Source organism: Mycteria americana, chromosome 12, assembly GCF_035582795.1.
Source record: "Mycteria americana isolate JAX WOST 10 ecotype Jacksonville Zoo and Gardens chromosome 12, USCA_MyAme_1.0, whole genome shotgun sequence".
Taxonomy (NCBI): domain Eukaryota; kingdom Metazoa; phylum Chordata; class Aves; order Ciconiiformes; family Ciconiidae; genus Mycteria; species Mycteria americana.
Window position 1 is genome coordinate 3,854,463 of NC_134376.1, and position 19,555 is coordinate 3,874,017.

At 54.5% G+C, this 19,555-nt stretch overlaps 1 protein-coding gene across 4 annotated transcripts in view; it reads left to right on the plus strand.

Moving 5' to 3' along the window:
* Window positions 1-18,250, plus strand: part of PEMT (phosphatidylethanolamine N-methyltransferase) — a 44,216-nt gene extending 25,966 nt beyond the window's left edge. For 2 of the 4 annotated variants that reach the window (XM_075514838.1, XM_075514834.1), the window contains exons 4-8: window positions 6,353-6,498; window positions 10,885-10,996; window positions 15,088-15,162; window positions 15,952-16,012; window positions 16,777-18,250. In XM_075514838.1, coding sequence (XP_075370953.1) covers window positions 6,353-6,498; window positions 10,885-10,996; window positions 15,088-15,162; window positions 15,952-16,006 — 388 coding nt within the window. In that variant the 3' untranslated portion in view covers window positions 16,007-16,012; window positions 16,777-18,250. Of the gene's footprint in view, window positions 1-6,352; window positions 6,499-10,884; window positions 10,997-13,553; window positions 13,669-15,087; window positions 15,163-15,951; window positions 16,013-16,773 lie in introns of those variants that run through there. The other 2 variants (XR_012777581.1, XM_075514835.1) reach the window with 2 other exon arrangements.
* The last annotated feature ends 1,305 nt before the right edge of the window (window positions 18,251-19,555 follow it).

The window sequence follows — 19,555 nt, forward strand, 5'->3', positions numbered from 1 at the left end:
CAGCTCCAAACCCAGGGTTCAGCTAGCCAGAGAGGGGCTCCCGGGTTGCAGGACACAGGCACTGTCATCTCAGCGGCCGGTGATGCCGGGAGGGACGAGTCTCACCCGCTCTTGCTATTTCACTTTTCCCTTTATTTTATTTTCTGAGTCACTTGTACTGGAGCGCACTGATGAAAGCAGGTTTTCTGCTCCTCAGCCCCTCGGAGGCAATCCAGCCGGCAAAGCGCAAACTCGTGCTTCGGCTGTGCGCAGCGGTTGGGGTTGCTTGCGCAGAGCCTGCTGGCTGCTGATAGTGAGCGAAAAGGCAGCCTGGGGGGGTCCCTCCACCCCCAGTGCTGTAATCCAGCCTTTCAAACTCCTCTCTGCATGCTTTGGGGACTTTTTATGTGGGTGGGGGCTGCCAGGGAGCAATTGAGGAGCCCACGGGATGTCTCTTTTGTTTTTAAAAACCGGCTTCTTTTTTGCAACTGAATTTTTGAAAGGCTCCAAGCTGGGGGCGGAGGAGGGGAGGGCAGAGCAGACAGAAACTTTGCAAGCGGGTTGGCGTCGTGGCTGAAAGCACCGGGGAGCTGGGCTGTGCGGCTGCTTCGCCTCCTACCCCGCCCATGGGTCTCTGCCGTGGTCCTGTCCCTGGTTCGGCGCCGTGATGCTCTCGTCAAGCTTCGCTCCGAAGAGGTACCTTGGGTGTAAGAAGAGGAATGTCTTGTGTTCAGTTAAGCAATTAGGTGCTTCCCAGCTCTGAGCTTCATTATCAGCCTTGGCTTCTTTCTGAGAAGCAATCCAGAATGACCTGTGACCAGGGGGGGGGGGACCTGCTTAGTCAACTGCACAAGACAAGCATCCTTAATTGCTTTGGTGCAGTGATTATTTTCATTACAGCAGTGTTGTTGCTGCAAGAAGCAGGGAACTTCCATCACGGAGGCTCTTATCTGTGAAAACAATTCCTGAACTTTTGAACTATCTGCACTGCCTGCTCTACCCCAGCAGTTTGTGACTGTTACCTGTGTGACATGGGATGTGACAACCTTCAGTGCCCTCCAGACTTGCATCCAGCGTCGCTCCCTCCTGCCTTACCGCGCTGTTGATATCTTTCCCTGCATCAGCTCTACAATTAGCCACTGGTGCTGCCTCCGAGCCCTCCTGCGCTCCCTTTTGCACACCCTGGCAAACTCCCCGTCTCGGGGCAGGCGTGTGCAGGTGGTTTTGTATGCAGGGAGCTTATGAGCTTCCCACCTTAAGGGTCTCGGGGTGTTTGCCTGAGCTGTAAAGGCGGCACCCATGTGCACACCCTGAATTGGGGGGGGGGGGGTGCAGATGGGAGGCTCTTGGGGTGCCTGGGGCCGTGATGCCTCCAGTGAGAGCGAGCCCTGCAGAGCCTGAGCGAGGGCAGTGCCTTTGGCAATGTGCTTGGTGGGTACCGTGCTGCCGGCTGACGTGAAGTCCTTCGTTGATGCCACCCGCTGGGCATGGCCTCCTGCATGGACAGGCTTCTCGCTTGGAGCTGATGCTTCCAAGAAAATGAATCCACCCTGGGATGGGATTTTGCACAGGGAAGGGGTTATTCGTCATTGCCTGGTAGTGCCTCTCGCCTTTGCGCTCAGTGCTATTTAATTTTGTGCGCTCGTACCGTGAACGAGCATGGTGTAAACGGTATCGATCTGAAAACCACGTGGCCTTTTGTGCAGAAGTGACCAAGTTCAATGATGGGAATCGAGCGTGGCCTGAAGGAGCCAATGTTCCCTCTGAGCGATGCTGCCAGCAATCTCTGATGGCTGTCCAGGAAAAGCCCCAGGCAGCCAACAACACCTCGTGTCCCCTCATCCAGATGAGGAAACCGGGCAGCTGAGATGCGAGGCGAGGGGAGAAGCTGCCACAGTCCCCAGCTGACCTAAATAACATGCGCACCGGCGCTGGCAGAAAAGCAAAGTCAATTATTGGCAAAAGAAGCTGTGAAGATGATGACCGGGCTAACAATTGCCGGTGGTATCGGCAGGACGATTTTAGTGTTGTTGAGGTTGTTTTTTTCAAATGAACAAGATCTTTTGTTGCAGTGTGTGCTGCTGGGCACCGCCGGATGGTTTTACCCCCGTTGCCTCCTTTTGCCAAGAGGAACAAAACCTCAGGCGTGGGGGACGGATCGACGTCCCGCATGGTGAGAACGGCACCTTGCAGCGGCGGCTGCTGCTTCCGAAACCCCGGCCGCCTGCAGCACCGCTGCTTCCTTGCTGCCTGCTGGCCCTGGCCCAATTCTGCCCCAATTGCATTTGCCAGCCCCAGTTTCCAGGCTGATTTTTGGGATCAGGCAAAGGGAGCACTGCTGGGCTGTGCTCCCAGCAGTGACCCAGTTTGCTGGGTGAGGTCTTTACCCTCCTTTGTGGGAAAGGGATTACAAAATATGCTCGCTGTGGGCCACCAAGAGAGGCCCAGAGACCTAAAAAGCTCAGCTCTTAGTACGGTATTTCCCCATTTACTTTGTGCTCCATGTGGCCTTTGGAGATGTATTTGGGCCGTGGGTTTATAAGTTTTCTGGTGTTGCAATCACCGTTCTCCGGTTGAATAAATCGGTGCCTGTTCGTGCAAACCTGGCCCCGTGTCCCCTCTGCGTCCCAGCGAGAGGACCTGCAGCCTGATTCCCTCGCTCCCACTTTCTTCCTGCGAGCCCACCTGCGTGACATCTCCGACCCCGTGCTTCGGTACCATTTTGAGTGTTTTTCCAGTTCATGTGCTTTATTATGTGATAAACTAAAGGAGGGTAGATTGAGACTAGCTATAAGGAAGAAATTTTTTACCATGAGGGTGGTGAAACACTGGCCCAGGTTGCCCAGAGAGGTGGTAGATGCCCCATCCCTGGAAACATTCAAGGTCAGGTTGGACGGGGCTCTGAGCAACCTGATCTGGTCGAAGATGTCCCTGCTCATTGCATGGGGTTTGGACCAGATGACCTTTAAAGGTCCCTTCCAACCCAAACCATTCTGTGATTCCCACAAAGCAGTGGTACGCCTGCAGCAACAGCTGAGTGTCTGAACAAGCGTGTCTCTGATTTGGGAAGGGTGGGCAGAACAACGCCCGCTGCCTTGGCTTCCCCATGCAAAACCCTGCGCCACGCCGTGGCACTTGAGCAGCCCAACCACAGCCGCAGCGGCTGCTTGCACCCTGCCAGGAATTGGCCAAATCTGCCAATTTGGCCAGAGCAGAGCTGATGGATTTGGGGTTTTTCCCTGCTGGGGTGGAGAATGGGTGCCTCTGGTATCATGCTTCACGCTGGCAAGCATGGGGAGATGTCAGGGGGAAGCCCCATTTTCCCAACTTCCATTTGCCAAAGCTGGGGGCACCTTCCAGCCCCCCCCCCACCCCCCCGATGGCAGACGTCGTTGTGATAGCAGCCGGGTATGTGATTAAAGTAGGTCGCAGCCCACCCCCCCCTCCTCCCCTGCGCTGGTAAGCGGGATGCTCCTCACCATGGCAATTGCTCCGCTTGGCACATAAAGCATTTCCAGGTACTGAGACAAAGCGTGGCTTTAATTGGTGGCCTCTTGGGTGCCGAGCTGGGCCGCTGCCTTGTCGTGCAGCCAGAAATAAATGCTGTAACGAACATGACTCAGAGGCACATGGTGAAAGGGACTGGTTTCATGACAGATCGGCTGCATGACTAGCTCCCCTAGCAAGGGAGATGGCCAACACCTTGTCCTCCCCCTGCCAGGGAGGGTGAACCGCGGCGTGGTGAGGCTCCCCCGCCTCCCAGGAGCAGTCACGGATGCCAGAATAATTGATGACTCCGTGCTGCTTGTCAAGGCCCAGCATCATAAATGCCTAAAAGGTTTATTTACCAATTCTGAAAACTCCTGCGCGCATCATGTTTAATGCAAATAGAGAGTATGTTTAGGAAGATATAAAACATTACTAGAGGGAAAGGCAGTCCATTATCTCCGTGCAAACACCTCCGTCTCTAGCTGTAAGCCAAACAGTAGGGGACCGAGCAAGACATGCTGATGAGGGTAACTAATGCAGGCCTATCCAACCATGAAAAGGAAGGATGGGATCATTTGGAGCAGGGGAGACAGCTTTGCCAAAACAAACCACGTCACGTGCTGGTTGCAAAACCTCAGAGGCTGATTTGCAGTCAACCGGTTCAACGCTCTTGAAGCCACCTTTGTTCTTCTCCTGCTCTTGAGGCCAAGTCAGGTCACTAGCGGAGGATAGAGGAGCCTCAAGGATGTAAGATAGCATGGATCCAGTTCATCTGGAGCGAGGAGCAGCCTCCAAGCACTGTGCTCTAGCTGCACCTCTCTCTGGTACCCGTCTCTTTGCTGGGGGCTGGGATCCAGGATCTCCCAGACCTGCCTCCCCAGCGATCAGCAGCAGCGTTTTTTGATTGCTGGGACATCCCTTCCCGGGGCTGGTACCCCGTGGAGAGGTCCTGGCCAGCTGCAGAGTCAAACCTCCAGTGCTGTGAAAAGGCGTTAGCATCTTCCTCTGCGGGAGCAAAGAGCTCCAGAGCATCCCCGGGGATGTCACGTTGTGCTTTGAGAGCACGGGCCAGGCCAGGATTGCTCAGGCGGACGGGCGCAGGGGGGTTGCTTTCCTCCCAAACCCAGGCAGCGCTTGGTAGCAGGGATGCGGATTTGGGCTTCCTCATAGGGGAGACTTTTGTGTCATTTAAAAATAAATACCAGGGAAATGATACAAAGGGTTGTGCAGCTGCTGCCGCTTCACGTTGCAGCCAGATGTGTGCGTTCCCATCAGTAATGATTTTAAGCTAAACCAACGTGAGCCCGGTGAGCGCGGGGAGGTGTGCTGGGCGCTGGAGGAGGGCCAGCCCCGGGGACGTCTGCTGTTACATTGCCCGGGGCCACGCTGGCGTTCCTCTGCCTGCGCTCGGCTCCTTGGAAAAGGGAATTTCCCTGTAATTTCCAGCGTGGGGGGCAGAGTGTAAATCACCAAGATGCTGTGTTCTTGCTCGCTCACAAGCACATTACATTTATTCTGTGTTCCCTTTCCCTGCCCCAGTCCAAAGCGAAGATTAAACGGCTCGTTCTGGGGGCCTAAAAACTCCCCGGCAGTAGAAAACCTAGTAGGAATGAGCTCCAAGGAAAACAAAAAATATCATCCAGGTCCCTAAAACATGGGGTTTAAATATAATCCTGGACTTTGCTTGGTGCATGTAACTTGCCGTCTGGTCTTTGAGCCTTCGAAAGGTGCCTTTCCAGGCGCTTGTCCGTCAGCTGGGCAGGCAGGATTGTCTCTCTCGGCTTTCATTTGGGCAACAGAGAAAATCCAGGGATTTGCAGGGCTTGGGGAAGCTGGACATCGGGATAAAAAAACTGTCCCAAGCCCTGCAGGTAACGGCACGGAAGCACTTTCCAGCCGAGGAGCCCGGGAGCGCGGGCAGGAGCAGCTCTCCTGGCCCAGCCCTGGCAGGCGGCGGTGGCCAGAGGCACGGGAGAGCTGTTATTCCACTTGAATTTCAGCCTCCAGGGTTTTCCTTAAAAAAAGGCTCCAAGTTTCCTACCTCATGTGTCAGCAACATGTGGAGAAACACTGTGTACGGCTCTGCGGGTCTGTTATCTCCTCTCACTATTATTAATGGACATTTTTTAAATCACGGTGTTGTCTCCGTTGTAGCCCTACGTTTGTATCGGAGCTATGTGAGATGCTGAGCCTGCCAAGCCCTGCTCCGAGCAAGGTTCAGGGAGCTGAAGGGAGGGGTCACAATTATTCCACTCACAAACGAGTATTTGGAAGGTCAGACCTGAAATGCCTGAACAAGCCTGGAGCTGAGGAGCTGTGTTCACACTTGAAAATGCGCGTCTCTAGTATTTTCCTTTCGCCGTTCCAATCCTCCCCCTGACTGTCAGGCTTCAGCCATGAATCACTCCTGGGCACGTGGCTAACACATGAACGCTGCAAAATATTTTGATGGAGAGGAACGGGGGTGGGAGCACGAGATAACCCAGCCGATTGTTTCCAACCCTTCAAGTCCTGTGCCGAGGCGTCGCAGCATCCAGCGTTCGCAAGGGCGTCTTTCCCAGAGCTCCCGGTCATGATGAAACCTGGGGTTTGGTGAGCAAGGCAAAGCTTTTGATCCTGTAGTTCAGTGGGGTTGGTATTTCCAGGAGTGAGCAAGGGTTGCAAGTAGAAAGAGCTGCCCCAGGTCAAGCCCTGGCTGCTCACAAGGCTTCGGCTCCTTGCTTCTGCCATTGGGAGGTTGAGTAGGTCCAGGTGGAAAAAGGGACGCGGTGAGGGGTCCTCCTCAGTAGCACCCTCTCCCAAAGCCCGCGTCTCCTCCCCGGGAGAGGTGGGTGATGTTAGTAATGAGTCGCCGCTTTAACAGCCCTTGTTGTCTCTCCAACAGCTTCACAGAAGCCATGAAGAGCCAGCCGAAGCTGGAGGGCTTGGACTGCCACTGGGCCTATTACTCGGGCTTGGCCGTCTTGGCCGTAGGGATCTTGTTTGTCATCTCCAGCTTCTTAGCACTGGGATTCACTGGGACATTCCTAGGTAAGCACTAAAAATTCAACAGCTTAACCAGAAAGTGCATTTAATCCTTGGAGGGGTCTTTTGCTAGAGCAGAGTCCTGTAAGAATTTCCTCCTCCTTGCCTTCGGGGCTGTTGGATTTGGTCTTGGCTTTATCACCAAAGTGTGATCTAACCGTGCCGTCACCTCGCCCAGAGGAGATGGTGCAGTGGTTTTATACGGTGAGTCCCATCACCTTCAGTGTCAAGCCTGAAATTTTGGAAAGCAGCTGATCATCTGACAGCCCAAATGCCCTCCAGAAAAGGGACCCCAAGTGCAGACCCTGCGAGCAGGCACAGCGGGGGCAAGCTGTCCGGCAGCCTTGCTCTGAGCCCCCACACGCTCGACGCACGTGCCGAGGCAAGATCTCATTTGTTCTTCCCTCTGCAATAAACCTGACATTTGTTGACAGATTCTTTTATCTGCCGCTTTATGGCAGAAGGCATTTTCCACTGTGCCTGCTTTCACATTTAGAGAGTAATTCTATTAGCGTTGTTGACTTTAAAAACATGCCAGTATGTGTGGAATTCATAAAAATAAAATAGAGACAGGAACAATAAATATCTAAGGAAAGGGGCAGCTCCCGCTGGCTGAAATAATCACAGCCCCAGCTTTGACACTGCATTTAGGCTGTGCTTTTGCAAGTGCTTTACAAACCAAATTCAATTAGCTCCTGCAGCGTCGCCAGGAAGAAGAGAGGGAGGTAATAAGCCTTCCTGGTTTCAAGTGGAGTTGCAAAGAAATGTGTTGAGTTGGCCAAGATCCTACTGCCAGAAATAGAGCTCGGCACTCCTGAATGTGTGCCCTCACCCTTCATCTGTGCAGCCCCGCTCCTGGCCCCACGTTACACCCCTGTCCCCCAGCTACCGGGTACCGGCGTCCTCCAAAATCACCCGCAGCCCCCGGGAGCGATGCTGTGCCTGCGGAGACATGTCCAGAGAGGCCGGGCACAGGAGTACCCACCAGCAAGAGCTGCTTGAATGCTCCTGAAGTTCAGCCAGGTCTGGGGTTGTTTACGTAAAGCCTGATTCATCCGACCAGGAGGATCCACTGGGGTTGAACCGCTGGGGAAAAGCAAACAAGTGAGTCAGGCTCAGCGTAAGCGGTGAGAGCGGCCCTGTCCCCCTCTGCTCTGCATGGCCGGTGGCCCCCGTATCCCCCGGGGCAGGCAAGAGGCAGATGTTAGTCGCCCGTATCGGGCACTTCTGCTCCATCCTCTCGGCCGGCGGAGGCTCTCCCTGCCACTGGGCTGAGGCTGCACAGCTCCAAGCCTTGCATGACGCAGCAGGGAGCGAGGCCAGCTCTCTCTGCTAGCCGGGGCATGACGGGCGCCGGGGCAGAGCTGAGTCGGGATGGGGAGATGCCAAAACCACGTGCTGGTGCAGCCGGGCTGGCTCGGGACCTCTGTGCCTCCAAGGCATGGCCCAGCTGGAGCCCCACAGAGCATCCATCCTTGGACCGACAGCAGCTTCTCAGCTCCATGCAAACCCCCACGAGTCCAAGTCGACAAACTCTTAATGGAGAACGCTGTTCAGCGTGGTTTCTTACCCAGCTGTGGGGAAGAGAAGGGGTCTGCAGGTCTCCGAGGATCTCACGTGGGATGTTCTCTTGCTCAGGACTCACTTGGGACTGGTGCTTCCAACGTCCTCCTGCATGCAGGGTTTTAGTGATGTGCTGGCGCTGCAGGACAGGGTCCCCCAGCAGTGACAGCACTTCTGACTGCAGGGAGCAAAGGGCTGCACTGCTTTGGCAAGAAGGGGGCATCCAGCTTCTTCTCACAGTCGGTATCTGAGCTCAAGAGAAGGTTTGAGAGAGCCCCTGACACCCAAGCACTTCAAAAACTTACTGGAACAGCATTTGACCCTTCCCTTTTGGGTTTTCCTACAGCAGTGAGGGCTGAACCAGGCAGGGCACAGAGGCCGCATTGGGGCTGCCCGTTAGATTCCTCTTTAACAGCACATTTAAGCTTTGGAGCGGTCGGGGAGCACTTTGTCTCTTAAGTGTGGGCTAAACGGCGCAGCGGGAGCCGCGTGAGTCACCCTTCTGCGACAAGCTTTCCCGTGCCACCCCGTCCCCCGCACAGCACCGCCGACCCCAGCCTCCGTTTGCAGCAGCTGGATGCGGCCCCTCGCCCCGGCAGCCCTCTCCCCTGCAGAGCAATCCTCCCGCTGCCCTGTCTCTGCACCGTGCCCTCGCAGGGATTCGGGCATCAGTTCAGTGCCGTCCGCCTCGCCGTTTGCCCTATTTCCTGACGAACGTAGTAACGAGGGCTTGGCTTCCCGGAGGCCGAGGGCACCGAGAGGCGGCTTTGCCTGTCTGAGCCCATCTGTCTCGCACCCGAGCGCGGTTCCTTCCAGTGCTGACCAAGATTTCAAGTAAATCTGACTTGACCAAAGTCTGTTACTGGGCTATGCTGAAGCCGGTGGCTCTCCGGAGAGAAGTGGAGGTGGTGCTTCAGCCCAGGTTGAGCTCTGGGGACCGTGGGGGACCTTGCGGAGTGCATCAAATGGCTTTTTGCTGCCACGATCCAAAGTGTCTACCCTGTGCAGCCAGACGGTTACACTGACCTCCAGCAAAAAATAACCCAAATTAGATGCCAAAGTCCCCCAGCCTGACAAGGAGCTGATTCCTGATTTGGGGGCTTAATGGAGGCACAGGAGATGCCCAGGCTGGTGCCGTGCAAACTGATGCACGGTCCTTTCCCTTAGCACCTGCCTGAATATAAAAATATCACAGGTCCTCTGTGACGGTCGCGTTCGTTTAACTGTGTGGGTTTAGAGGCAGGGTTTACGTCGGAGAAGCTTGCGTCCTGGGGGAGCTGCCTGCTCCCCCCAGCTGCTCTGTGCTCTTGCTTGCGGGGAGCCTGCCCGGAGGGTCCTGCAGCCCCACCGCTGCCGGGCTCAGATAAGCCCCTGCCAGCCCCATGGACCCAGGGCTTTGTACGAACCTCCCCGGTGCCAGCGCCGTTTGGGGAGCAAAGTGTTCAGCCCAAAGATGAGGGCGGGCAGGGGATAATGAAGCGTTTTGACACATAAGAAAGCACAGAAATGGGCTGTGGCGGGGGGTGATGTGTTCTTTCTACCAGAACAATCTCAGAGATGCATTGCCAAGTAACTGTGAGAACATATAGTATGAATACCAGGCAATTATCCCACTTAGTGGCCTGTAGTTAAAGCCCAAAAGCATTGTCTAATTGGGCAGGCGCTGTTTATCCTTAGAAATAAATGCTTCTGCACCGTGTGAGGTCAAAGAAATTACACCGCGATCCAGGTAATAATAATAACCTTGAATAGTTTGCACTCCTGTAATGCCTTTTATCTGGATTTCCGAGCACTTTCTCACCATACATTAATCCTCACCGCCCTCCGCGCTATAAGAAAGATTGATATTATGATCGGTGCACAATAGCACCGGGACGGACGGAGGAGACTTGCCTCAGGTCAGGAAATGGGCTGGCAGCAGAGCTGGGAACGCGACCCAGGGCTGCGGCAGCTCCCTGAGCTGACGGACCGGCACCGCTCCTTGTGATTGATGCTGCGTCTTGTGCAGTGGACGTAGAGCAAAATCCTTGCTGGGCTTCATGCTCTCGCAAGTAAGACCAGCAGAAATCAGAGCTTGGCATCCCAGCCCTTTCTCCCCCCCAAAATGCCACTCACAAGCTGCACAACGTTTCCTTGCTTGTCATTTCTTTTCCAGGCTCCTTTCAGAAGGGTGGAAGGATTACTCTGAGATAGATAGGAAGCTGGTTGGATGCTGACAGTTCTGAAAGCTTTCCTCATTACAGATGACAATCACCTATTATCATCATCATCATCATGCCGATAATTGAGTGTTTTGTAGGCAGAGGTGCTATTTTCTGAAATTCTGAGAAATTCTCTGAACTATGAGATAAGGGTGACACTGAATGAGGGCATTTGGTGGTGGCAGTCGTGATTATCACATCTCGGAACACCATTACAGTGCGCTGGGCTTATTTCCCCATTAGATGGATTTGATCCTATGCATTTGCTTCCTCGTCAAGTGGCATCGGATGGGCAGTTTTCAAATGAGAAAGCCAGAATCAGCCAGCTGGGACCTCGAGAGCTGCCTCCTGATGAGGGACGTGGCTGCCATAGCCTCGTCGCAATGCACAACCCTTCCTCATGGGCCAAGACCCGTTCCCGGAAAAGCTGATAGACACAGAGTAAACAGCCAACCTATTTGTTGCTCTTTTCTCAGCCTGGAAGTCAGCAGCGAAACCCCTCGTTCGCCTTCACTCTGCATCCCTGGCAGGGATGTCCTGCGGCACAGGGAGGGTATTAGCATGCCAAAGCCCCCCGCGACTCCCAGCTTCATGAAGCCTAACCAGCAACCCTCTGTTTGCTCTGCAGGTGATTACTTCGGCATCCTGATGGAGGCAAAAGTGACCAGCTTCCCCTTCAGCATCCTGGATAATCCCATGTACTGGGGCAGCACAGCCGTCTACCTCGGCTGGTCCCTCATGTGAGTACGTGCCCGCGCCAACGCCAGCGGTCGTAGGGCAAGCGTGGGGTCTGTGCTCGGCAGGGCATACGGCGCTGGGCTGTATCAGAGGACAAAGAAACACTTGGTGATGGCGGACAGCGATAAAATGGCAGGGAAATTGCAACATGCCCTGACTTCTCGCTTCCTGACTATTTTTGTGCGTGCAAAATCTGCTGCTGTCATAAAAGACTTGTAGCATTAATTGTAGAAAAATAAATAACGGCCAAGTGCTGGGGAGAGGAAGCATCAGCAAATGCTCTGCAGCTGAATGAAGTCCTTGGCAGGCTCTGCACGTGGAAAAATCAACAGTCAAGGCCGAATTCATGCCGGGTGTCACTCGGCAGGGGCAGGGCACTGATACTGGGGATCAGTGTGACCCTGTAATTACCTCTGAAAAAAGCAAAACAAGCCAACACACCCCTTCCCCCACTGCACGGTGATAACACTTCCGAAACACTCCTCATGTGATACAACATGGCTTAATAGCCTGCTTAGGAGGAAATGAATAGGCTGTAATTTAGCAGCAAATGAGCAATATACTCTATTCTGTGTAACAAGTTTTATGTGGTTTTCATTTAAGATCACATTTTATTTATTTGCCCAGGAGAAAAAACCCTGGCTGTATTATACAGGGAACCCGAGGAGCATTGCCGGCCTTTATCACTAGATATTTTGCATATATCCTGAGTTCCACCTCTCTTCTACTTCAGTGGAAAAAAGGAAGGGCTTTGCCACTTTCTGGTCACCTTTTCAGCCACGCGTGCAGTGGTTTTTGGTCCCTGGTAGTACGTAAAGCTGATGGTTTCTCTCCTGTCTCCTCTGAGCCTTGCTGCTCTTCCTTCTGCACTTGAAATCCCCGCCGCTGCCATCAGGGCTGGCCGCATGAGGCCATTTGCCTTCCTGGCAGACCCACGGCACTGGATTGGGTCTAAACCCTGGGAAATGGTGCACAAGAGCTGGGGCGAGCTCGCTGCTGGGGCTGTGGCAGTGCCGGGCAGGAGAGCCGGACGCGGGGTTGGCAGCGGCGCGATGGCAGCGTGGATATTGCAGGGGGAGCGGGGCAGAGCCAGGGCAGGATGAGCCCCCCGTACCACACCACGGCTGGAGAGCGACTGGCACCACCACCCTCACAACAGCACAAAATGAGGAATTTGACCAGGAGGAATTATAAGAAGATTTTTATTTGTTTAAGTTCAGCATCGAACTATTTCCTAGAACCTTTGCAGAACCAGCTGAACCCTCCTGAGCTGTTTCTGTCGCAGAAATCCCTTCTTCACCCCCGCGAGAGAGCATCCTCACGTCAGGTGCACGTTGCTTGGTGTTCCACCGCAGTGCTGGGCAAAAGCAGCTCGCATCGGCTCAAGACAACAGTGTGATTGCCTCCTTCGTCTGGTTAAAAGGCTGCCACCGTAAAGGGCAGCGAGGCATGACAATTGCTGTTAACAAATTGCTGGAGCTGTGCAAAGTGGCACCAGGACATCGCCCGCCTGCCCTGGGGAAGCCCTGCACAACCCTTCATGCAGTGGTTTTGACCGTTTCTCTTCCCTGGGATCTCAGCTTGGGCTGCTAAGGTTTTTAGGGGGTCCCTGGTCTCTTCTGCGGTCCCAGGGCTTTCAGAAGATGTTAGCTGTCTGCCCTCAGAGGCCAGAGCTAACGTCCCGGCTCCGTGGCAGTGGGAGGGATGCCGGAGGAATGTGTTTGCCGTCTGGTTTTGGACAGACCTAAAACGTAGAGCGTATTTGTCCTCCCTCGGTGATGTATCACGCTCCACATACTGGCATCGGAGCCCAAAGGATTGATTCCTTTTCATCTGTAAGGGCACATACCACATAACGTAAGCGAGCCTGGCAGCGCACCAGAAGCCTGCCTTCTGACTCCAGTCCAACTTTAAAAGCATCGCGTGGGGCGAGAGCCGCTGTTTCCTCCCTTGCGGGACGTCGCAGCTATCCCCAGCTCCACTAATGACATCTCTGCAGCCAAAAACGTGTCCGCCAAATGCTCTGGAGAAGGCACCTCTGCCGATCACCACGAAAACAGGAGCTTCAGGAGGAAAGGGCAAAGCGGGTGCCCCACGTCCAACACCCGGGACCCCCGAGGCCGGCAGGAAGGATGCGAGCCCACACTATTGCTTTTGCAGAGAACCCACAGCCACGGGGAACTGCAGCAAGGGTTGAGGACGGACAGACTTCCTACCCAAAAAAAGTCCTACCAAAAAAAGACCATGAAACCTACCTGGCTGACTCTTTTGTCCACCCTGCTACAACACGAGCCCTTGCCCAAGAAGTAGGTCGAGCTCGTAAGAGGAGGGGAACAACTCACCCCAATGCTTCTCGTCGCCCGCGGCGAGCAGCCTGGTTTCTCCCGAAAGACAAATGGAGCATTAGCTGTTTGGGGATAGCTTTGTGTATCTTTGGTAGGGAAGTGTTTTAACTCCTGGCAACAGGCTGTGTAAATCAGAGCTGGAGCCGCAGCCAAATGATGCAATTAGAGGTCTTGCTGTCAACAAACAATCATGCAAATTTGTTCTCTCTGATAGGAATCAAGGAGGAGACATGACTAAGCATGTAATAGTAGGGGGTTGGGAGAGGAAGAAGTTGCCTGATGCTTCCTAATGAGGGAAAAACTTATTGCAAAATGGAAACAGTGAAAAGGTGAAGATTTGTGTGCGTCTCTCCAGGAACTGATGTGGCCGGGCAGTACCTGACGGCAGGGCCAGTACGAGGTTTGGGTAGTTTGGTCTCTCCTCTGAAGGCATGTTTTCCCGACAGGACTAATCCCCTTGCACAAGGCTTGCAGGATGTGTATCCTCACCAAGGACCAGCTAAGTACTTTTTTTTGCTGACAGCCAGCTCTTGTCCCCCTCAGAGCTGAGCTGCGACCAGCAATTAAAGGCAATCAGCAGTGTCCTAATTAAGGGCAACACTTGCAGCCATTAGCTGGAGGTGTAGGATGCAGAAGGGGTTTTTTGGGAGGGCTGTGGTGAGCCAGACGCAGCCACGCTTCTCACTGGGGAGATGGGGCCGGGACCTTGTGGGTGCTGGGTTAGCAAGCGGGGAACGCCTGCTGGCGTGGCCACTCTCACCCGGGGGAATTTGCACACCACGGGATGGTCTCAGCACTTGGTTTGGGGACGGTAACTCGCCCGCTGAAATCCTGGTGCCTTAGCAAAGCCCCCGCTGCCTTCGCTGGCGTCTGCCACAGACGCTTTTGGGCCGGGCATCAAAGAGGTGGCCCCACGTGGATGGTGCAGGTTTGCTGCCTACGTTGACATCTCTCTTTAGAGCAGGAGGTGATGGGGATATTTTGGTCCCAATTCTTTGGCCTTAGTGCTCCCGTCGCATCCACAGCCCTCGAGCACCTCTGCCCGTAACCAGACGGTGCGGTTTGGTGGGTGGCATTGGTCCCCCGTGCTGTGCCTGGTGACCTCCTGCTGAAGAACCCCATTCAGCTGGGCCGTGGGAGGTGACGTGTTCCTAAACCATCTTGAAATGGGTTTAAATGTGAACCGAGCCCCCAGCACCCCATGCACCCAGCCCTGATGCAGCACCCACCTCAGCACCCTTCACGGGGCAGGCACGGACCTTTCCATCCCTTTCCATCCCCAGCCCTGCGATGGCTCAGCCGTCATTTCGATGTATACGGTACCATACGCTGCTCCATCTGCCAGGTGTCTCTTGCACCCTGGGTGGCCCATCTTTCTGCGCACATCAGGCATTTCCCTTATAGCGCGCTGGCTGGGAGCCACAGCCCTACGTAAGCAGCTGCTCAGCTATTAAACGGCCTTATAATCTCAGGACTTAGCATCAAAGCAGAAGCTCTCTTAGCAGAGACGTGCAGGGATCAGACTTAAAAGAAGTCGCCGAAGTAGGCTGGGGAAGAGTCTTTGCCAAGTAACATCTGTCTAAGACAGCTAACATTAAGTAAAAAAAAAAAAACCAACCCTTTTGTTCGCTTCTGTTTAATGAGCACGAGAGTGCTCTCCTGGAGCCTAGCGTCTCATTTCACTTTCTAAACCAGGTCTTGCATAAGCCCATGTACCTACCTGATCTTTTCCTTCTCTTTCAAAACAGGCATGCAAGCCCAGCTGGCCTTTTGCTGACAGCTGTAGTGGCAATTTCCTACACAATCGCAATGCTGTATGAGGGGTGAGTAACTTTGCAAAACTGGAGAGCTTCTAATTATTTCTACCAGCTTTAACTCCCGAGGTTTCGGGGAACTGCAGAAGTAGAGCTGTTTTTTCCAATTAATTCAGCAGGGAAGAAGGAAAACAGAGGATTGTTTTTCAATTGTTTTGATAACGGGCAGATTCCTCTCTGAAACTATTTGCTGAGTTCTAGGATCATTTATGCATTTGTTTATTTTTATCAAAATGAGCTCTTTTTTTCTTTCGGGTGCCTGATTCTGTCTATAGGAGAACAATGAGGAAGGCAGTGAGAGGGCTTACTGTGTCATCTGAAGAGACCCTGCAAGAAGAGCTTGCATTTTGTAGTTCCTTGGATGGGCTTCTCTGATATTTTGCACCACAATAACCCGGCAGCCCAGGACAGAGCAGCCCAGAATTATTCCCAGAAGCAGCGGTTGTGCTTCAGCAGTGAAAGGTCTTTTGTGTTTGCAAGGGAGGAGGAGATGCAAAGAGAGCCGAGGCCGGTCTGCATGCAAGGGGAGTCCGAGCGTGTGCTGAGCCTCGTCCCGCTCGGCGCAGGGATGGTCCTGGGTGGGAGCAGCTTGGAGCTGCTCCGCAGTCCGGAGAGACCAAGCCGAGGATTGCCGTGGCACAGGAATAGTCAGGCCGTGCCCAACTGTGAAGGGCAGAGTTTCTGTGCCCAAAGGAGAGCACGCAGTAGTCTTGATTGTAATTCTTCCCCCCTTCTTTTGCCCCTCTCTTTTGCCCCTCTGCCCCCTCTCTCCCCAAATTCCCATCCTCCCAACCACAGGCCTTTCACAGAGGAAATATATCGGCAGAAACAGAAGGGAGTGAAGAACAAGTAGCAACAGGTACGTTTGCCGATCGGCGTTGCAGCGAGAGGGGCTGCTTTGCTGGGCTCCCCCACCTACGAGCGTGTTAGATGGGGACGGGAGCACCACCCGCCCTCCCAATGCACCCCTGCCCAGCCCTGCCCTCCCCGGCTCCTCCAGAGCCTTTCCTGCACTTCTCAAGGGCTTTGAGCTTCAAACCTCCGCAAAAACCCAGGCACGAAGGCTTTACGCAGTGGCAGTTGTGTCCGCCTCTTGGCACCCGACCAGCAACCCCCAAATTGTTTTGATTATATACTTGAGAGTCAGTGCGAGAAAAAATTGCTGGGGAGCTTCGAGGCTCCGGGCTTAGTCTAAACCAGGCAGAAAAAAGCGGCTATTGGCCATGGCAGGTGCTCCAGCGAGCGGCAGGGATGGTGCGAGAGGGCTTGCATGCCCGACCACCCCGCAGGGAAATCGCCCTGCTCCAGGCCGCTCCACGCCTGAGCCAAGAGCATTTCTGCACATGGCCTTGCACCGGCTCACCCCAGAAACTCAGCCCAGGCTTGCCTTTTGAGGCCAAAGGTTTCACAAAAGCATAAGTTCCTGCCCGGGCTCCTTTCCCTGGGGTTAAATGCCCCCCCTGGAAACCCCCGGTGCGTCTACCCACTGGCAGTTGGAGAGGCTGGACAAGCGCACGGCACTGCTGAGGTTTTGGCAGCCCCGTAGCCTCTGCCCCAGCAAAGATGCTGTAGCACCAGTGAAATCCCTAACAGACTCTTGTCTCTTTGCCTTTTGCAAAGCAGTGTCTCGGATACCTCGGCACAGCATGCCTCTCCGGTCCCCACGCTGTCCGATTTGCCCGTTTTCCTACTGAGATGTATCCTACTAATTAGCCCAGCAACCCCTAATGAGCCAACTGAGCACCCTGCAGTATTGGAAGTGATCAGAGGAACAGCCTGAGCATGGTGGCACCTCCTTGCTGCAGCCCGCGGGAGCTGGGGGTCCCTGTCCCCAGGTCCTGGTCCCCATTGCCGGGTCACTGTGGCTCCTGCCATGAAGGTGATGTTCTCCTGGGAGCCGAACGGCGCGGGACCTCCCGACCGACCTCTCCTCCCACACTGATTACTGGAGATCTGCAAGGGAAAAAGCAACCCAGCTCCAAAGCTGGACTGGAGGGCAAGCAGAGTAACGACGGAGACACCGGGGGCCTTTCGTAAGCGAGCTCTGAGCACGGGGAAGCACCGGCTCCGGCTGTTGCTGAAGGTCATCTGAAGATGCTGCTGAAGAGCCACAGGAAGCAAACAGAAGCTCGGGTGAAGCAATGGAGAGGGCTCGGGAACCCCTGGGGCGTTCAGATGCAGCTGGGGAAAGAAGAGGGGAAACTGCTGCAAACTCCACAACAACAAAACCTGCTGTAAACCCAGCAACAAACCTCGTCTTTTCTGGGAGAGGGAAACCTCCCCGTCCAGAGCTGCGGTTTCCCACCTGTGCAGAGCCCTGTAGCATCTCCCCACTATTTGCAAAGGCTCCGAGAAAGGTGACTGAAAAGCAACATAGACGTGAACGGATGACCTAAACCACCGCCCAAGGGGGATGGAGGGATGGCAGCTATCCCGTGGGGAAGCCCCAGCATGGAGAAGACCGAGGGGAAGAGTCAATCCCCATCCACACCCTGCAGATATCCCATCCCTGGCCGTGTGGGTGCCCCGGCCCCTTCCACACCCACCCAGTCCCTCCTGTTCCCCAGGGGCCACGTGAGGGTCCTGCCTGCCTTCCCCACCACCCAGTGCCTTCCAGCTGTTTTTCACTGCCTCGCAGGGGCGGTGGAAGGGAAAAAGCTGCTTCTGCCTTCTCCGCCGTGCAGCAGCCGGGTACGGATCTGCCCCTCCGCCCCTGCCACCGGCCTCGGCGAGTCCCAAAGAGCCCGGTGCTGGATCCTGCCCTGAACGGGAAGATCCCAGGGGCGATGCTCCAGACCCAGGCTCAGTGTTTATGGATTCCCAGAACAGTTTGAGAAATAAGCTGTAAACAACAAAAAATAGCAGCGTAAAGCCCCCAGCAGCGGCGCTGGAGAAGGGAACTGCGCTGCTGCCGGCTCCCGTGCAGGCGCCGGGATGTGGTGCCGCGTCTCAGCATCGCATCGTCCCTTCCGCAGAGGGTCCCCCCTTTTCGCAGTGTCACCTCTGCAAAACGGTCCGATTTCCTTTTGCTTTTGCATGTTGTAATTCACCCTTCGGGCATTGCTCAGCAGGAATTAAAAGTGTTGGTTTCTTTTCAGTCCAGCCTCCGTTTCCTTCGGCCCAGCTCACGGACGCTGTGTTTATGTTTCACTGCTTCAGAGCCATTACACGAGGATTTTTTTTTATCGCCATCTCCATGACCTTCCTCATAAAGACTTGGGCATAGTATTTTATTTTTAGATAAGTTTCCACATCCCCTTCACGGTTAGTGTTTATAGACGGAGGGTAAAACAGCCCAGTACCCATAGCAACCAGCAAGGAGAGGATACATCGCATTATTCAGACAATTTATGTCAGAGTTGCCAGTTGTGGCTCCAAGTCTCTGATGTAAATAAATTCAGATTTGTTGATAGGTGAAATCAGTATTTACCGAAGAGACACGTGCTTGTTTGGGAAGGATTACTCTTAACGAGAACGCAGCGAGGGCTGTATTCATGCTATCTCGTTCCCAGTCTGGGGACCGTGTACGCCTTTCCCTGTCCCCGCTGCGAGGCCGGGGGGACCCCAGTTGTTCCATTCCCATCCCCAGCCAGGATCAGGCCCCCCCCCCGATGGGTGTCTGTCACCATAAACCCCAGTGCCGGAGCTGCTTCCCCTCCCGTGCCCGCAGTATCCCAAAAGCACAGGGGTTTGGTGCTGCACTGGGACCGGCTTCATGGACTCCTTCCCCCTTGATCTGCCATTTCACATCCAACCCTTCCCACTTCCCCGCCGCTCCATGTCAGCTTTGCATTGCACAAGGGTTTTTCTGGGGCTATGCCAGATGTATCCCCGTTTCTAGTAGCTCTTCCCGCAGCAACCAGCGCAGATTAATGTGTCGCTGCGTTTGCAGAACTGGTTCTGGCTGCCGTAAAGCTGGAGTTTGACGTTTCAGAGGCGTCTGTTCTGTTCCGTAAATCAAAACCGAGGAGCTGGAAGGTGATGTTCAAGCCCATTTCATGGGGTCCAAGCCTGCCTTTCTCCCTTGGGTGGGGGGATTGGCCCTGGCCAGGTGCCGTGCCGCTCACCGGTGCTGTGAGGAGGAAAACACCAAGAGACCATTATTTATATTGTTTTATAGTATTTAACAGCGAGGGGTTAAGGGACTCTCCCTCCCTGGTTTTAAGGAAAAAAATTGATTCCTCTCCGATTACCTCATATTTCTAAGAATTTGAGATTACAGAGGGTGGGGATGAAACCTTCAGGCTGAGCACGAAGCATTCCTGGTGTCGGAGCTATTTCCCCCCTTCCCCAGGGCCAGTGCCTGGCTGCGGCTGGGCCGTGTCCTGCACTGATGCAGGGATGGACCCCACGGCTTCCAGGTCAGGACGTGAGACTCCTGCTGCTTCCAAAGGAGAGACCT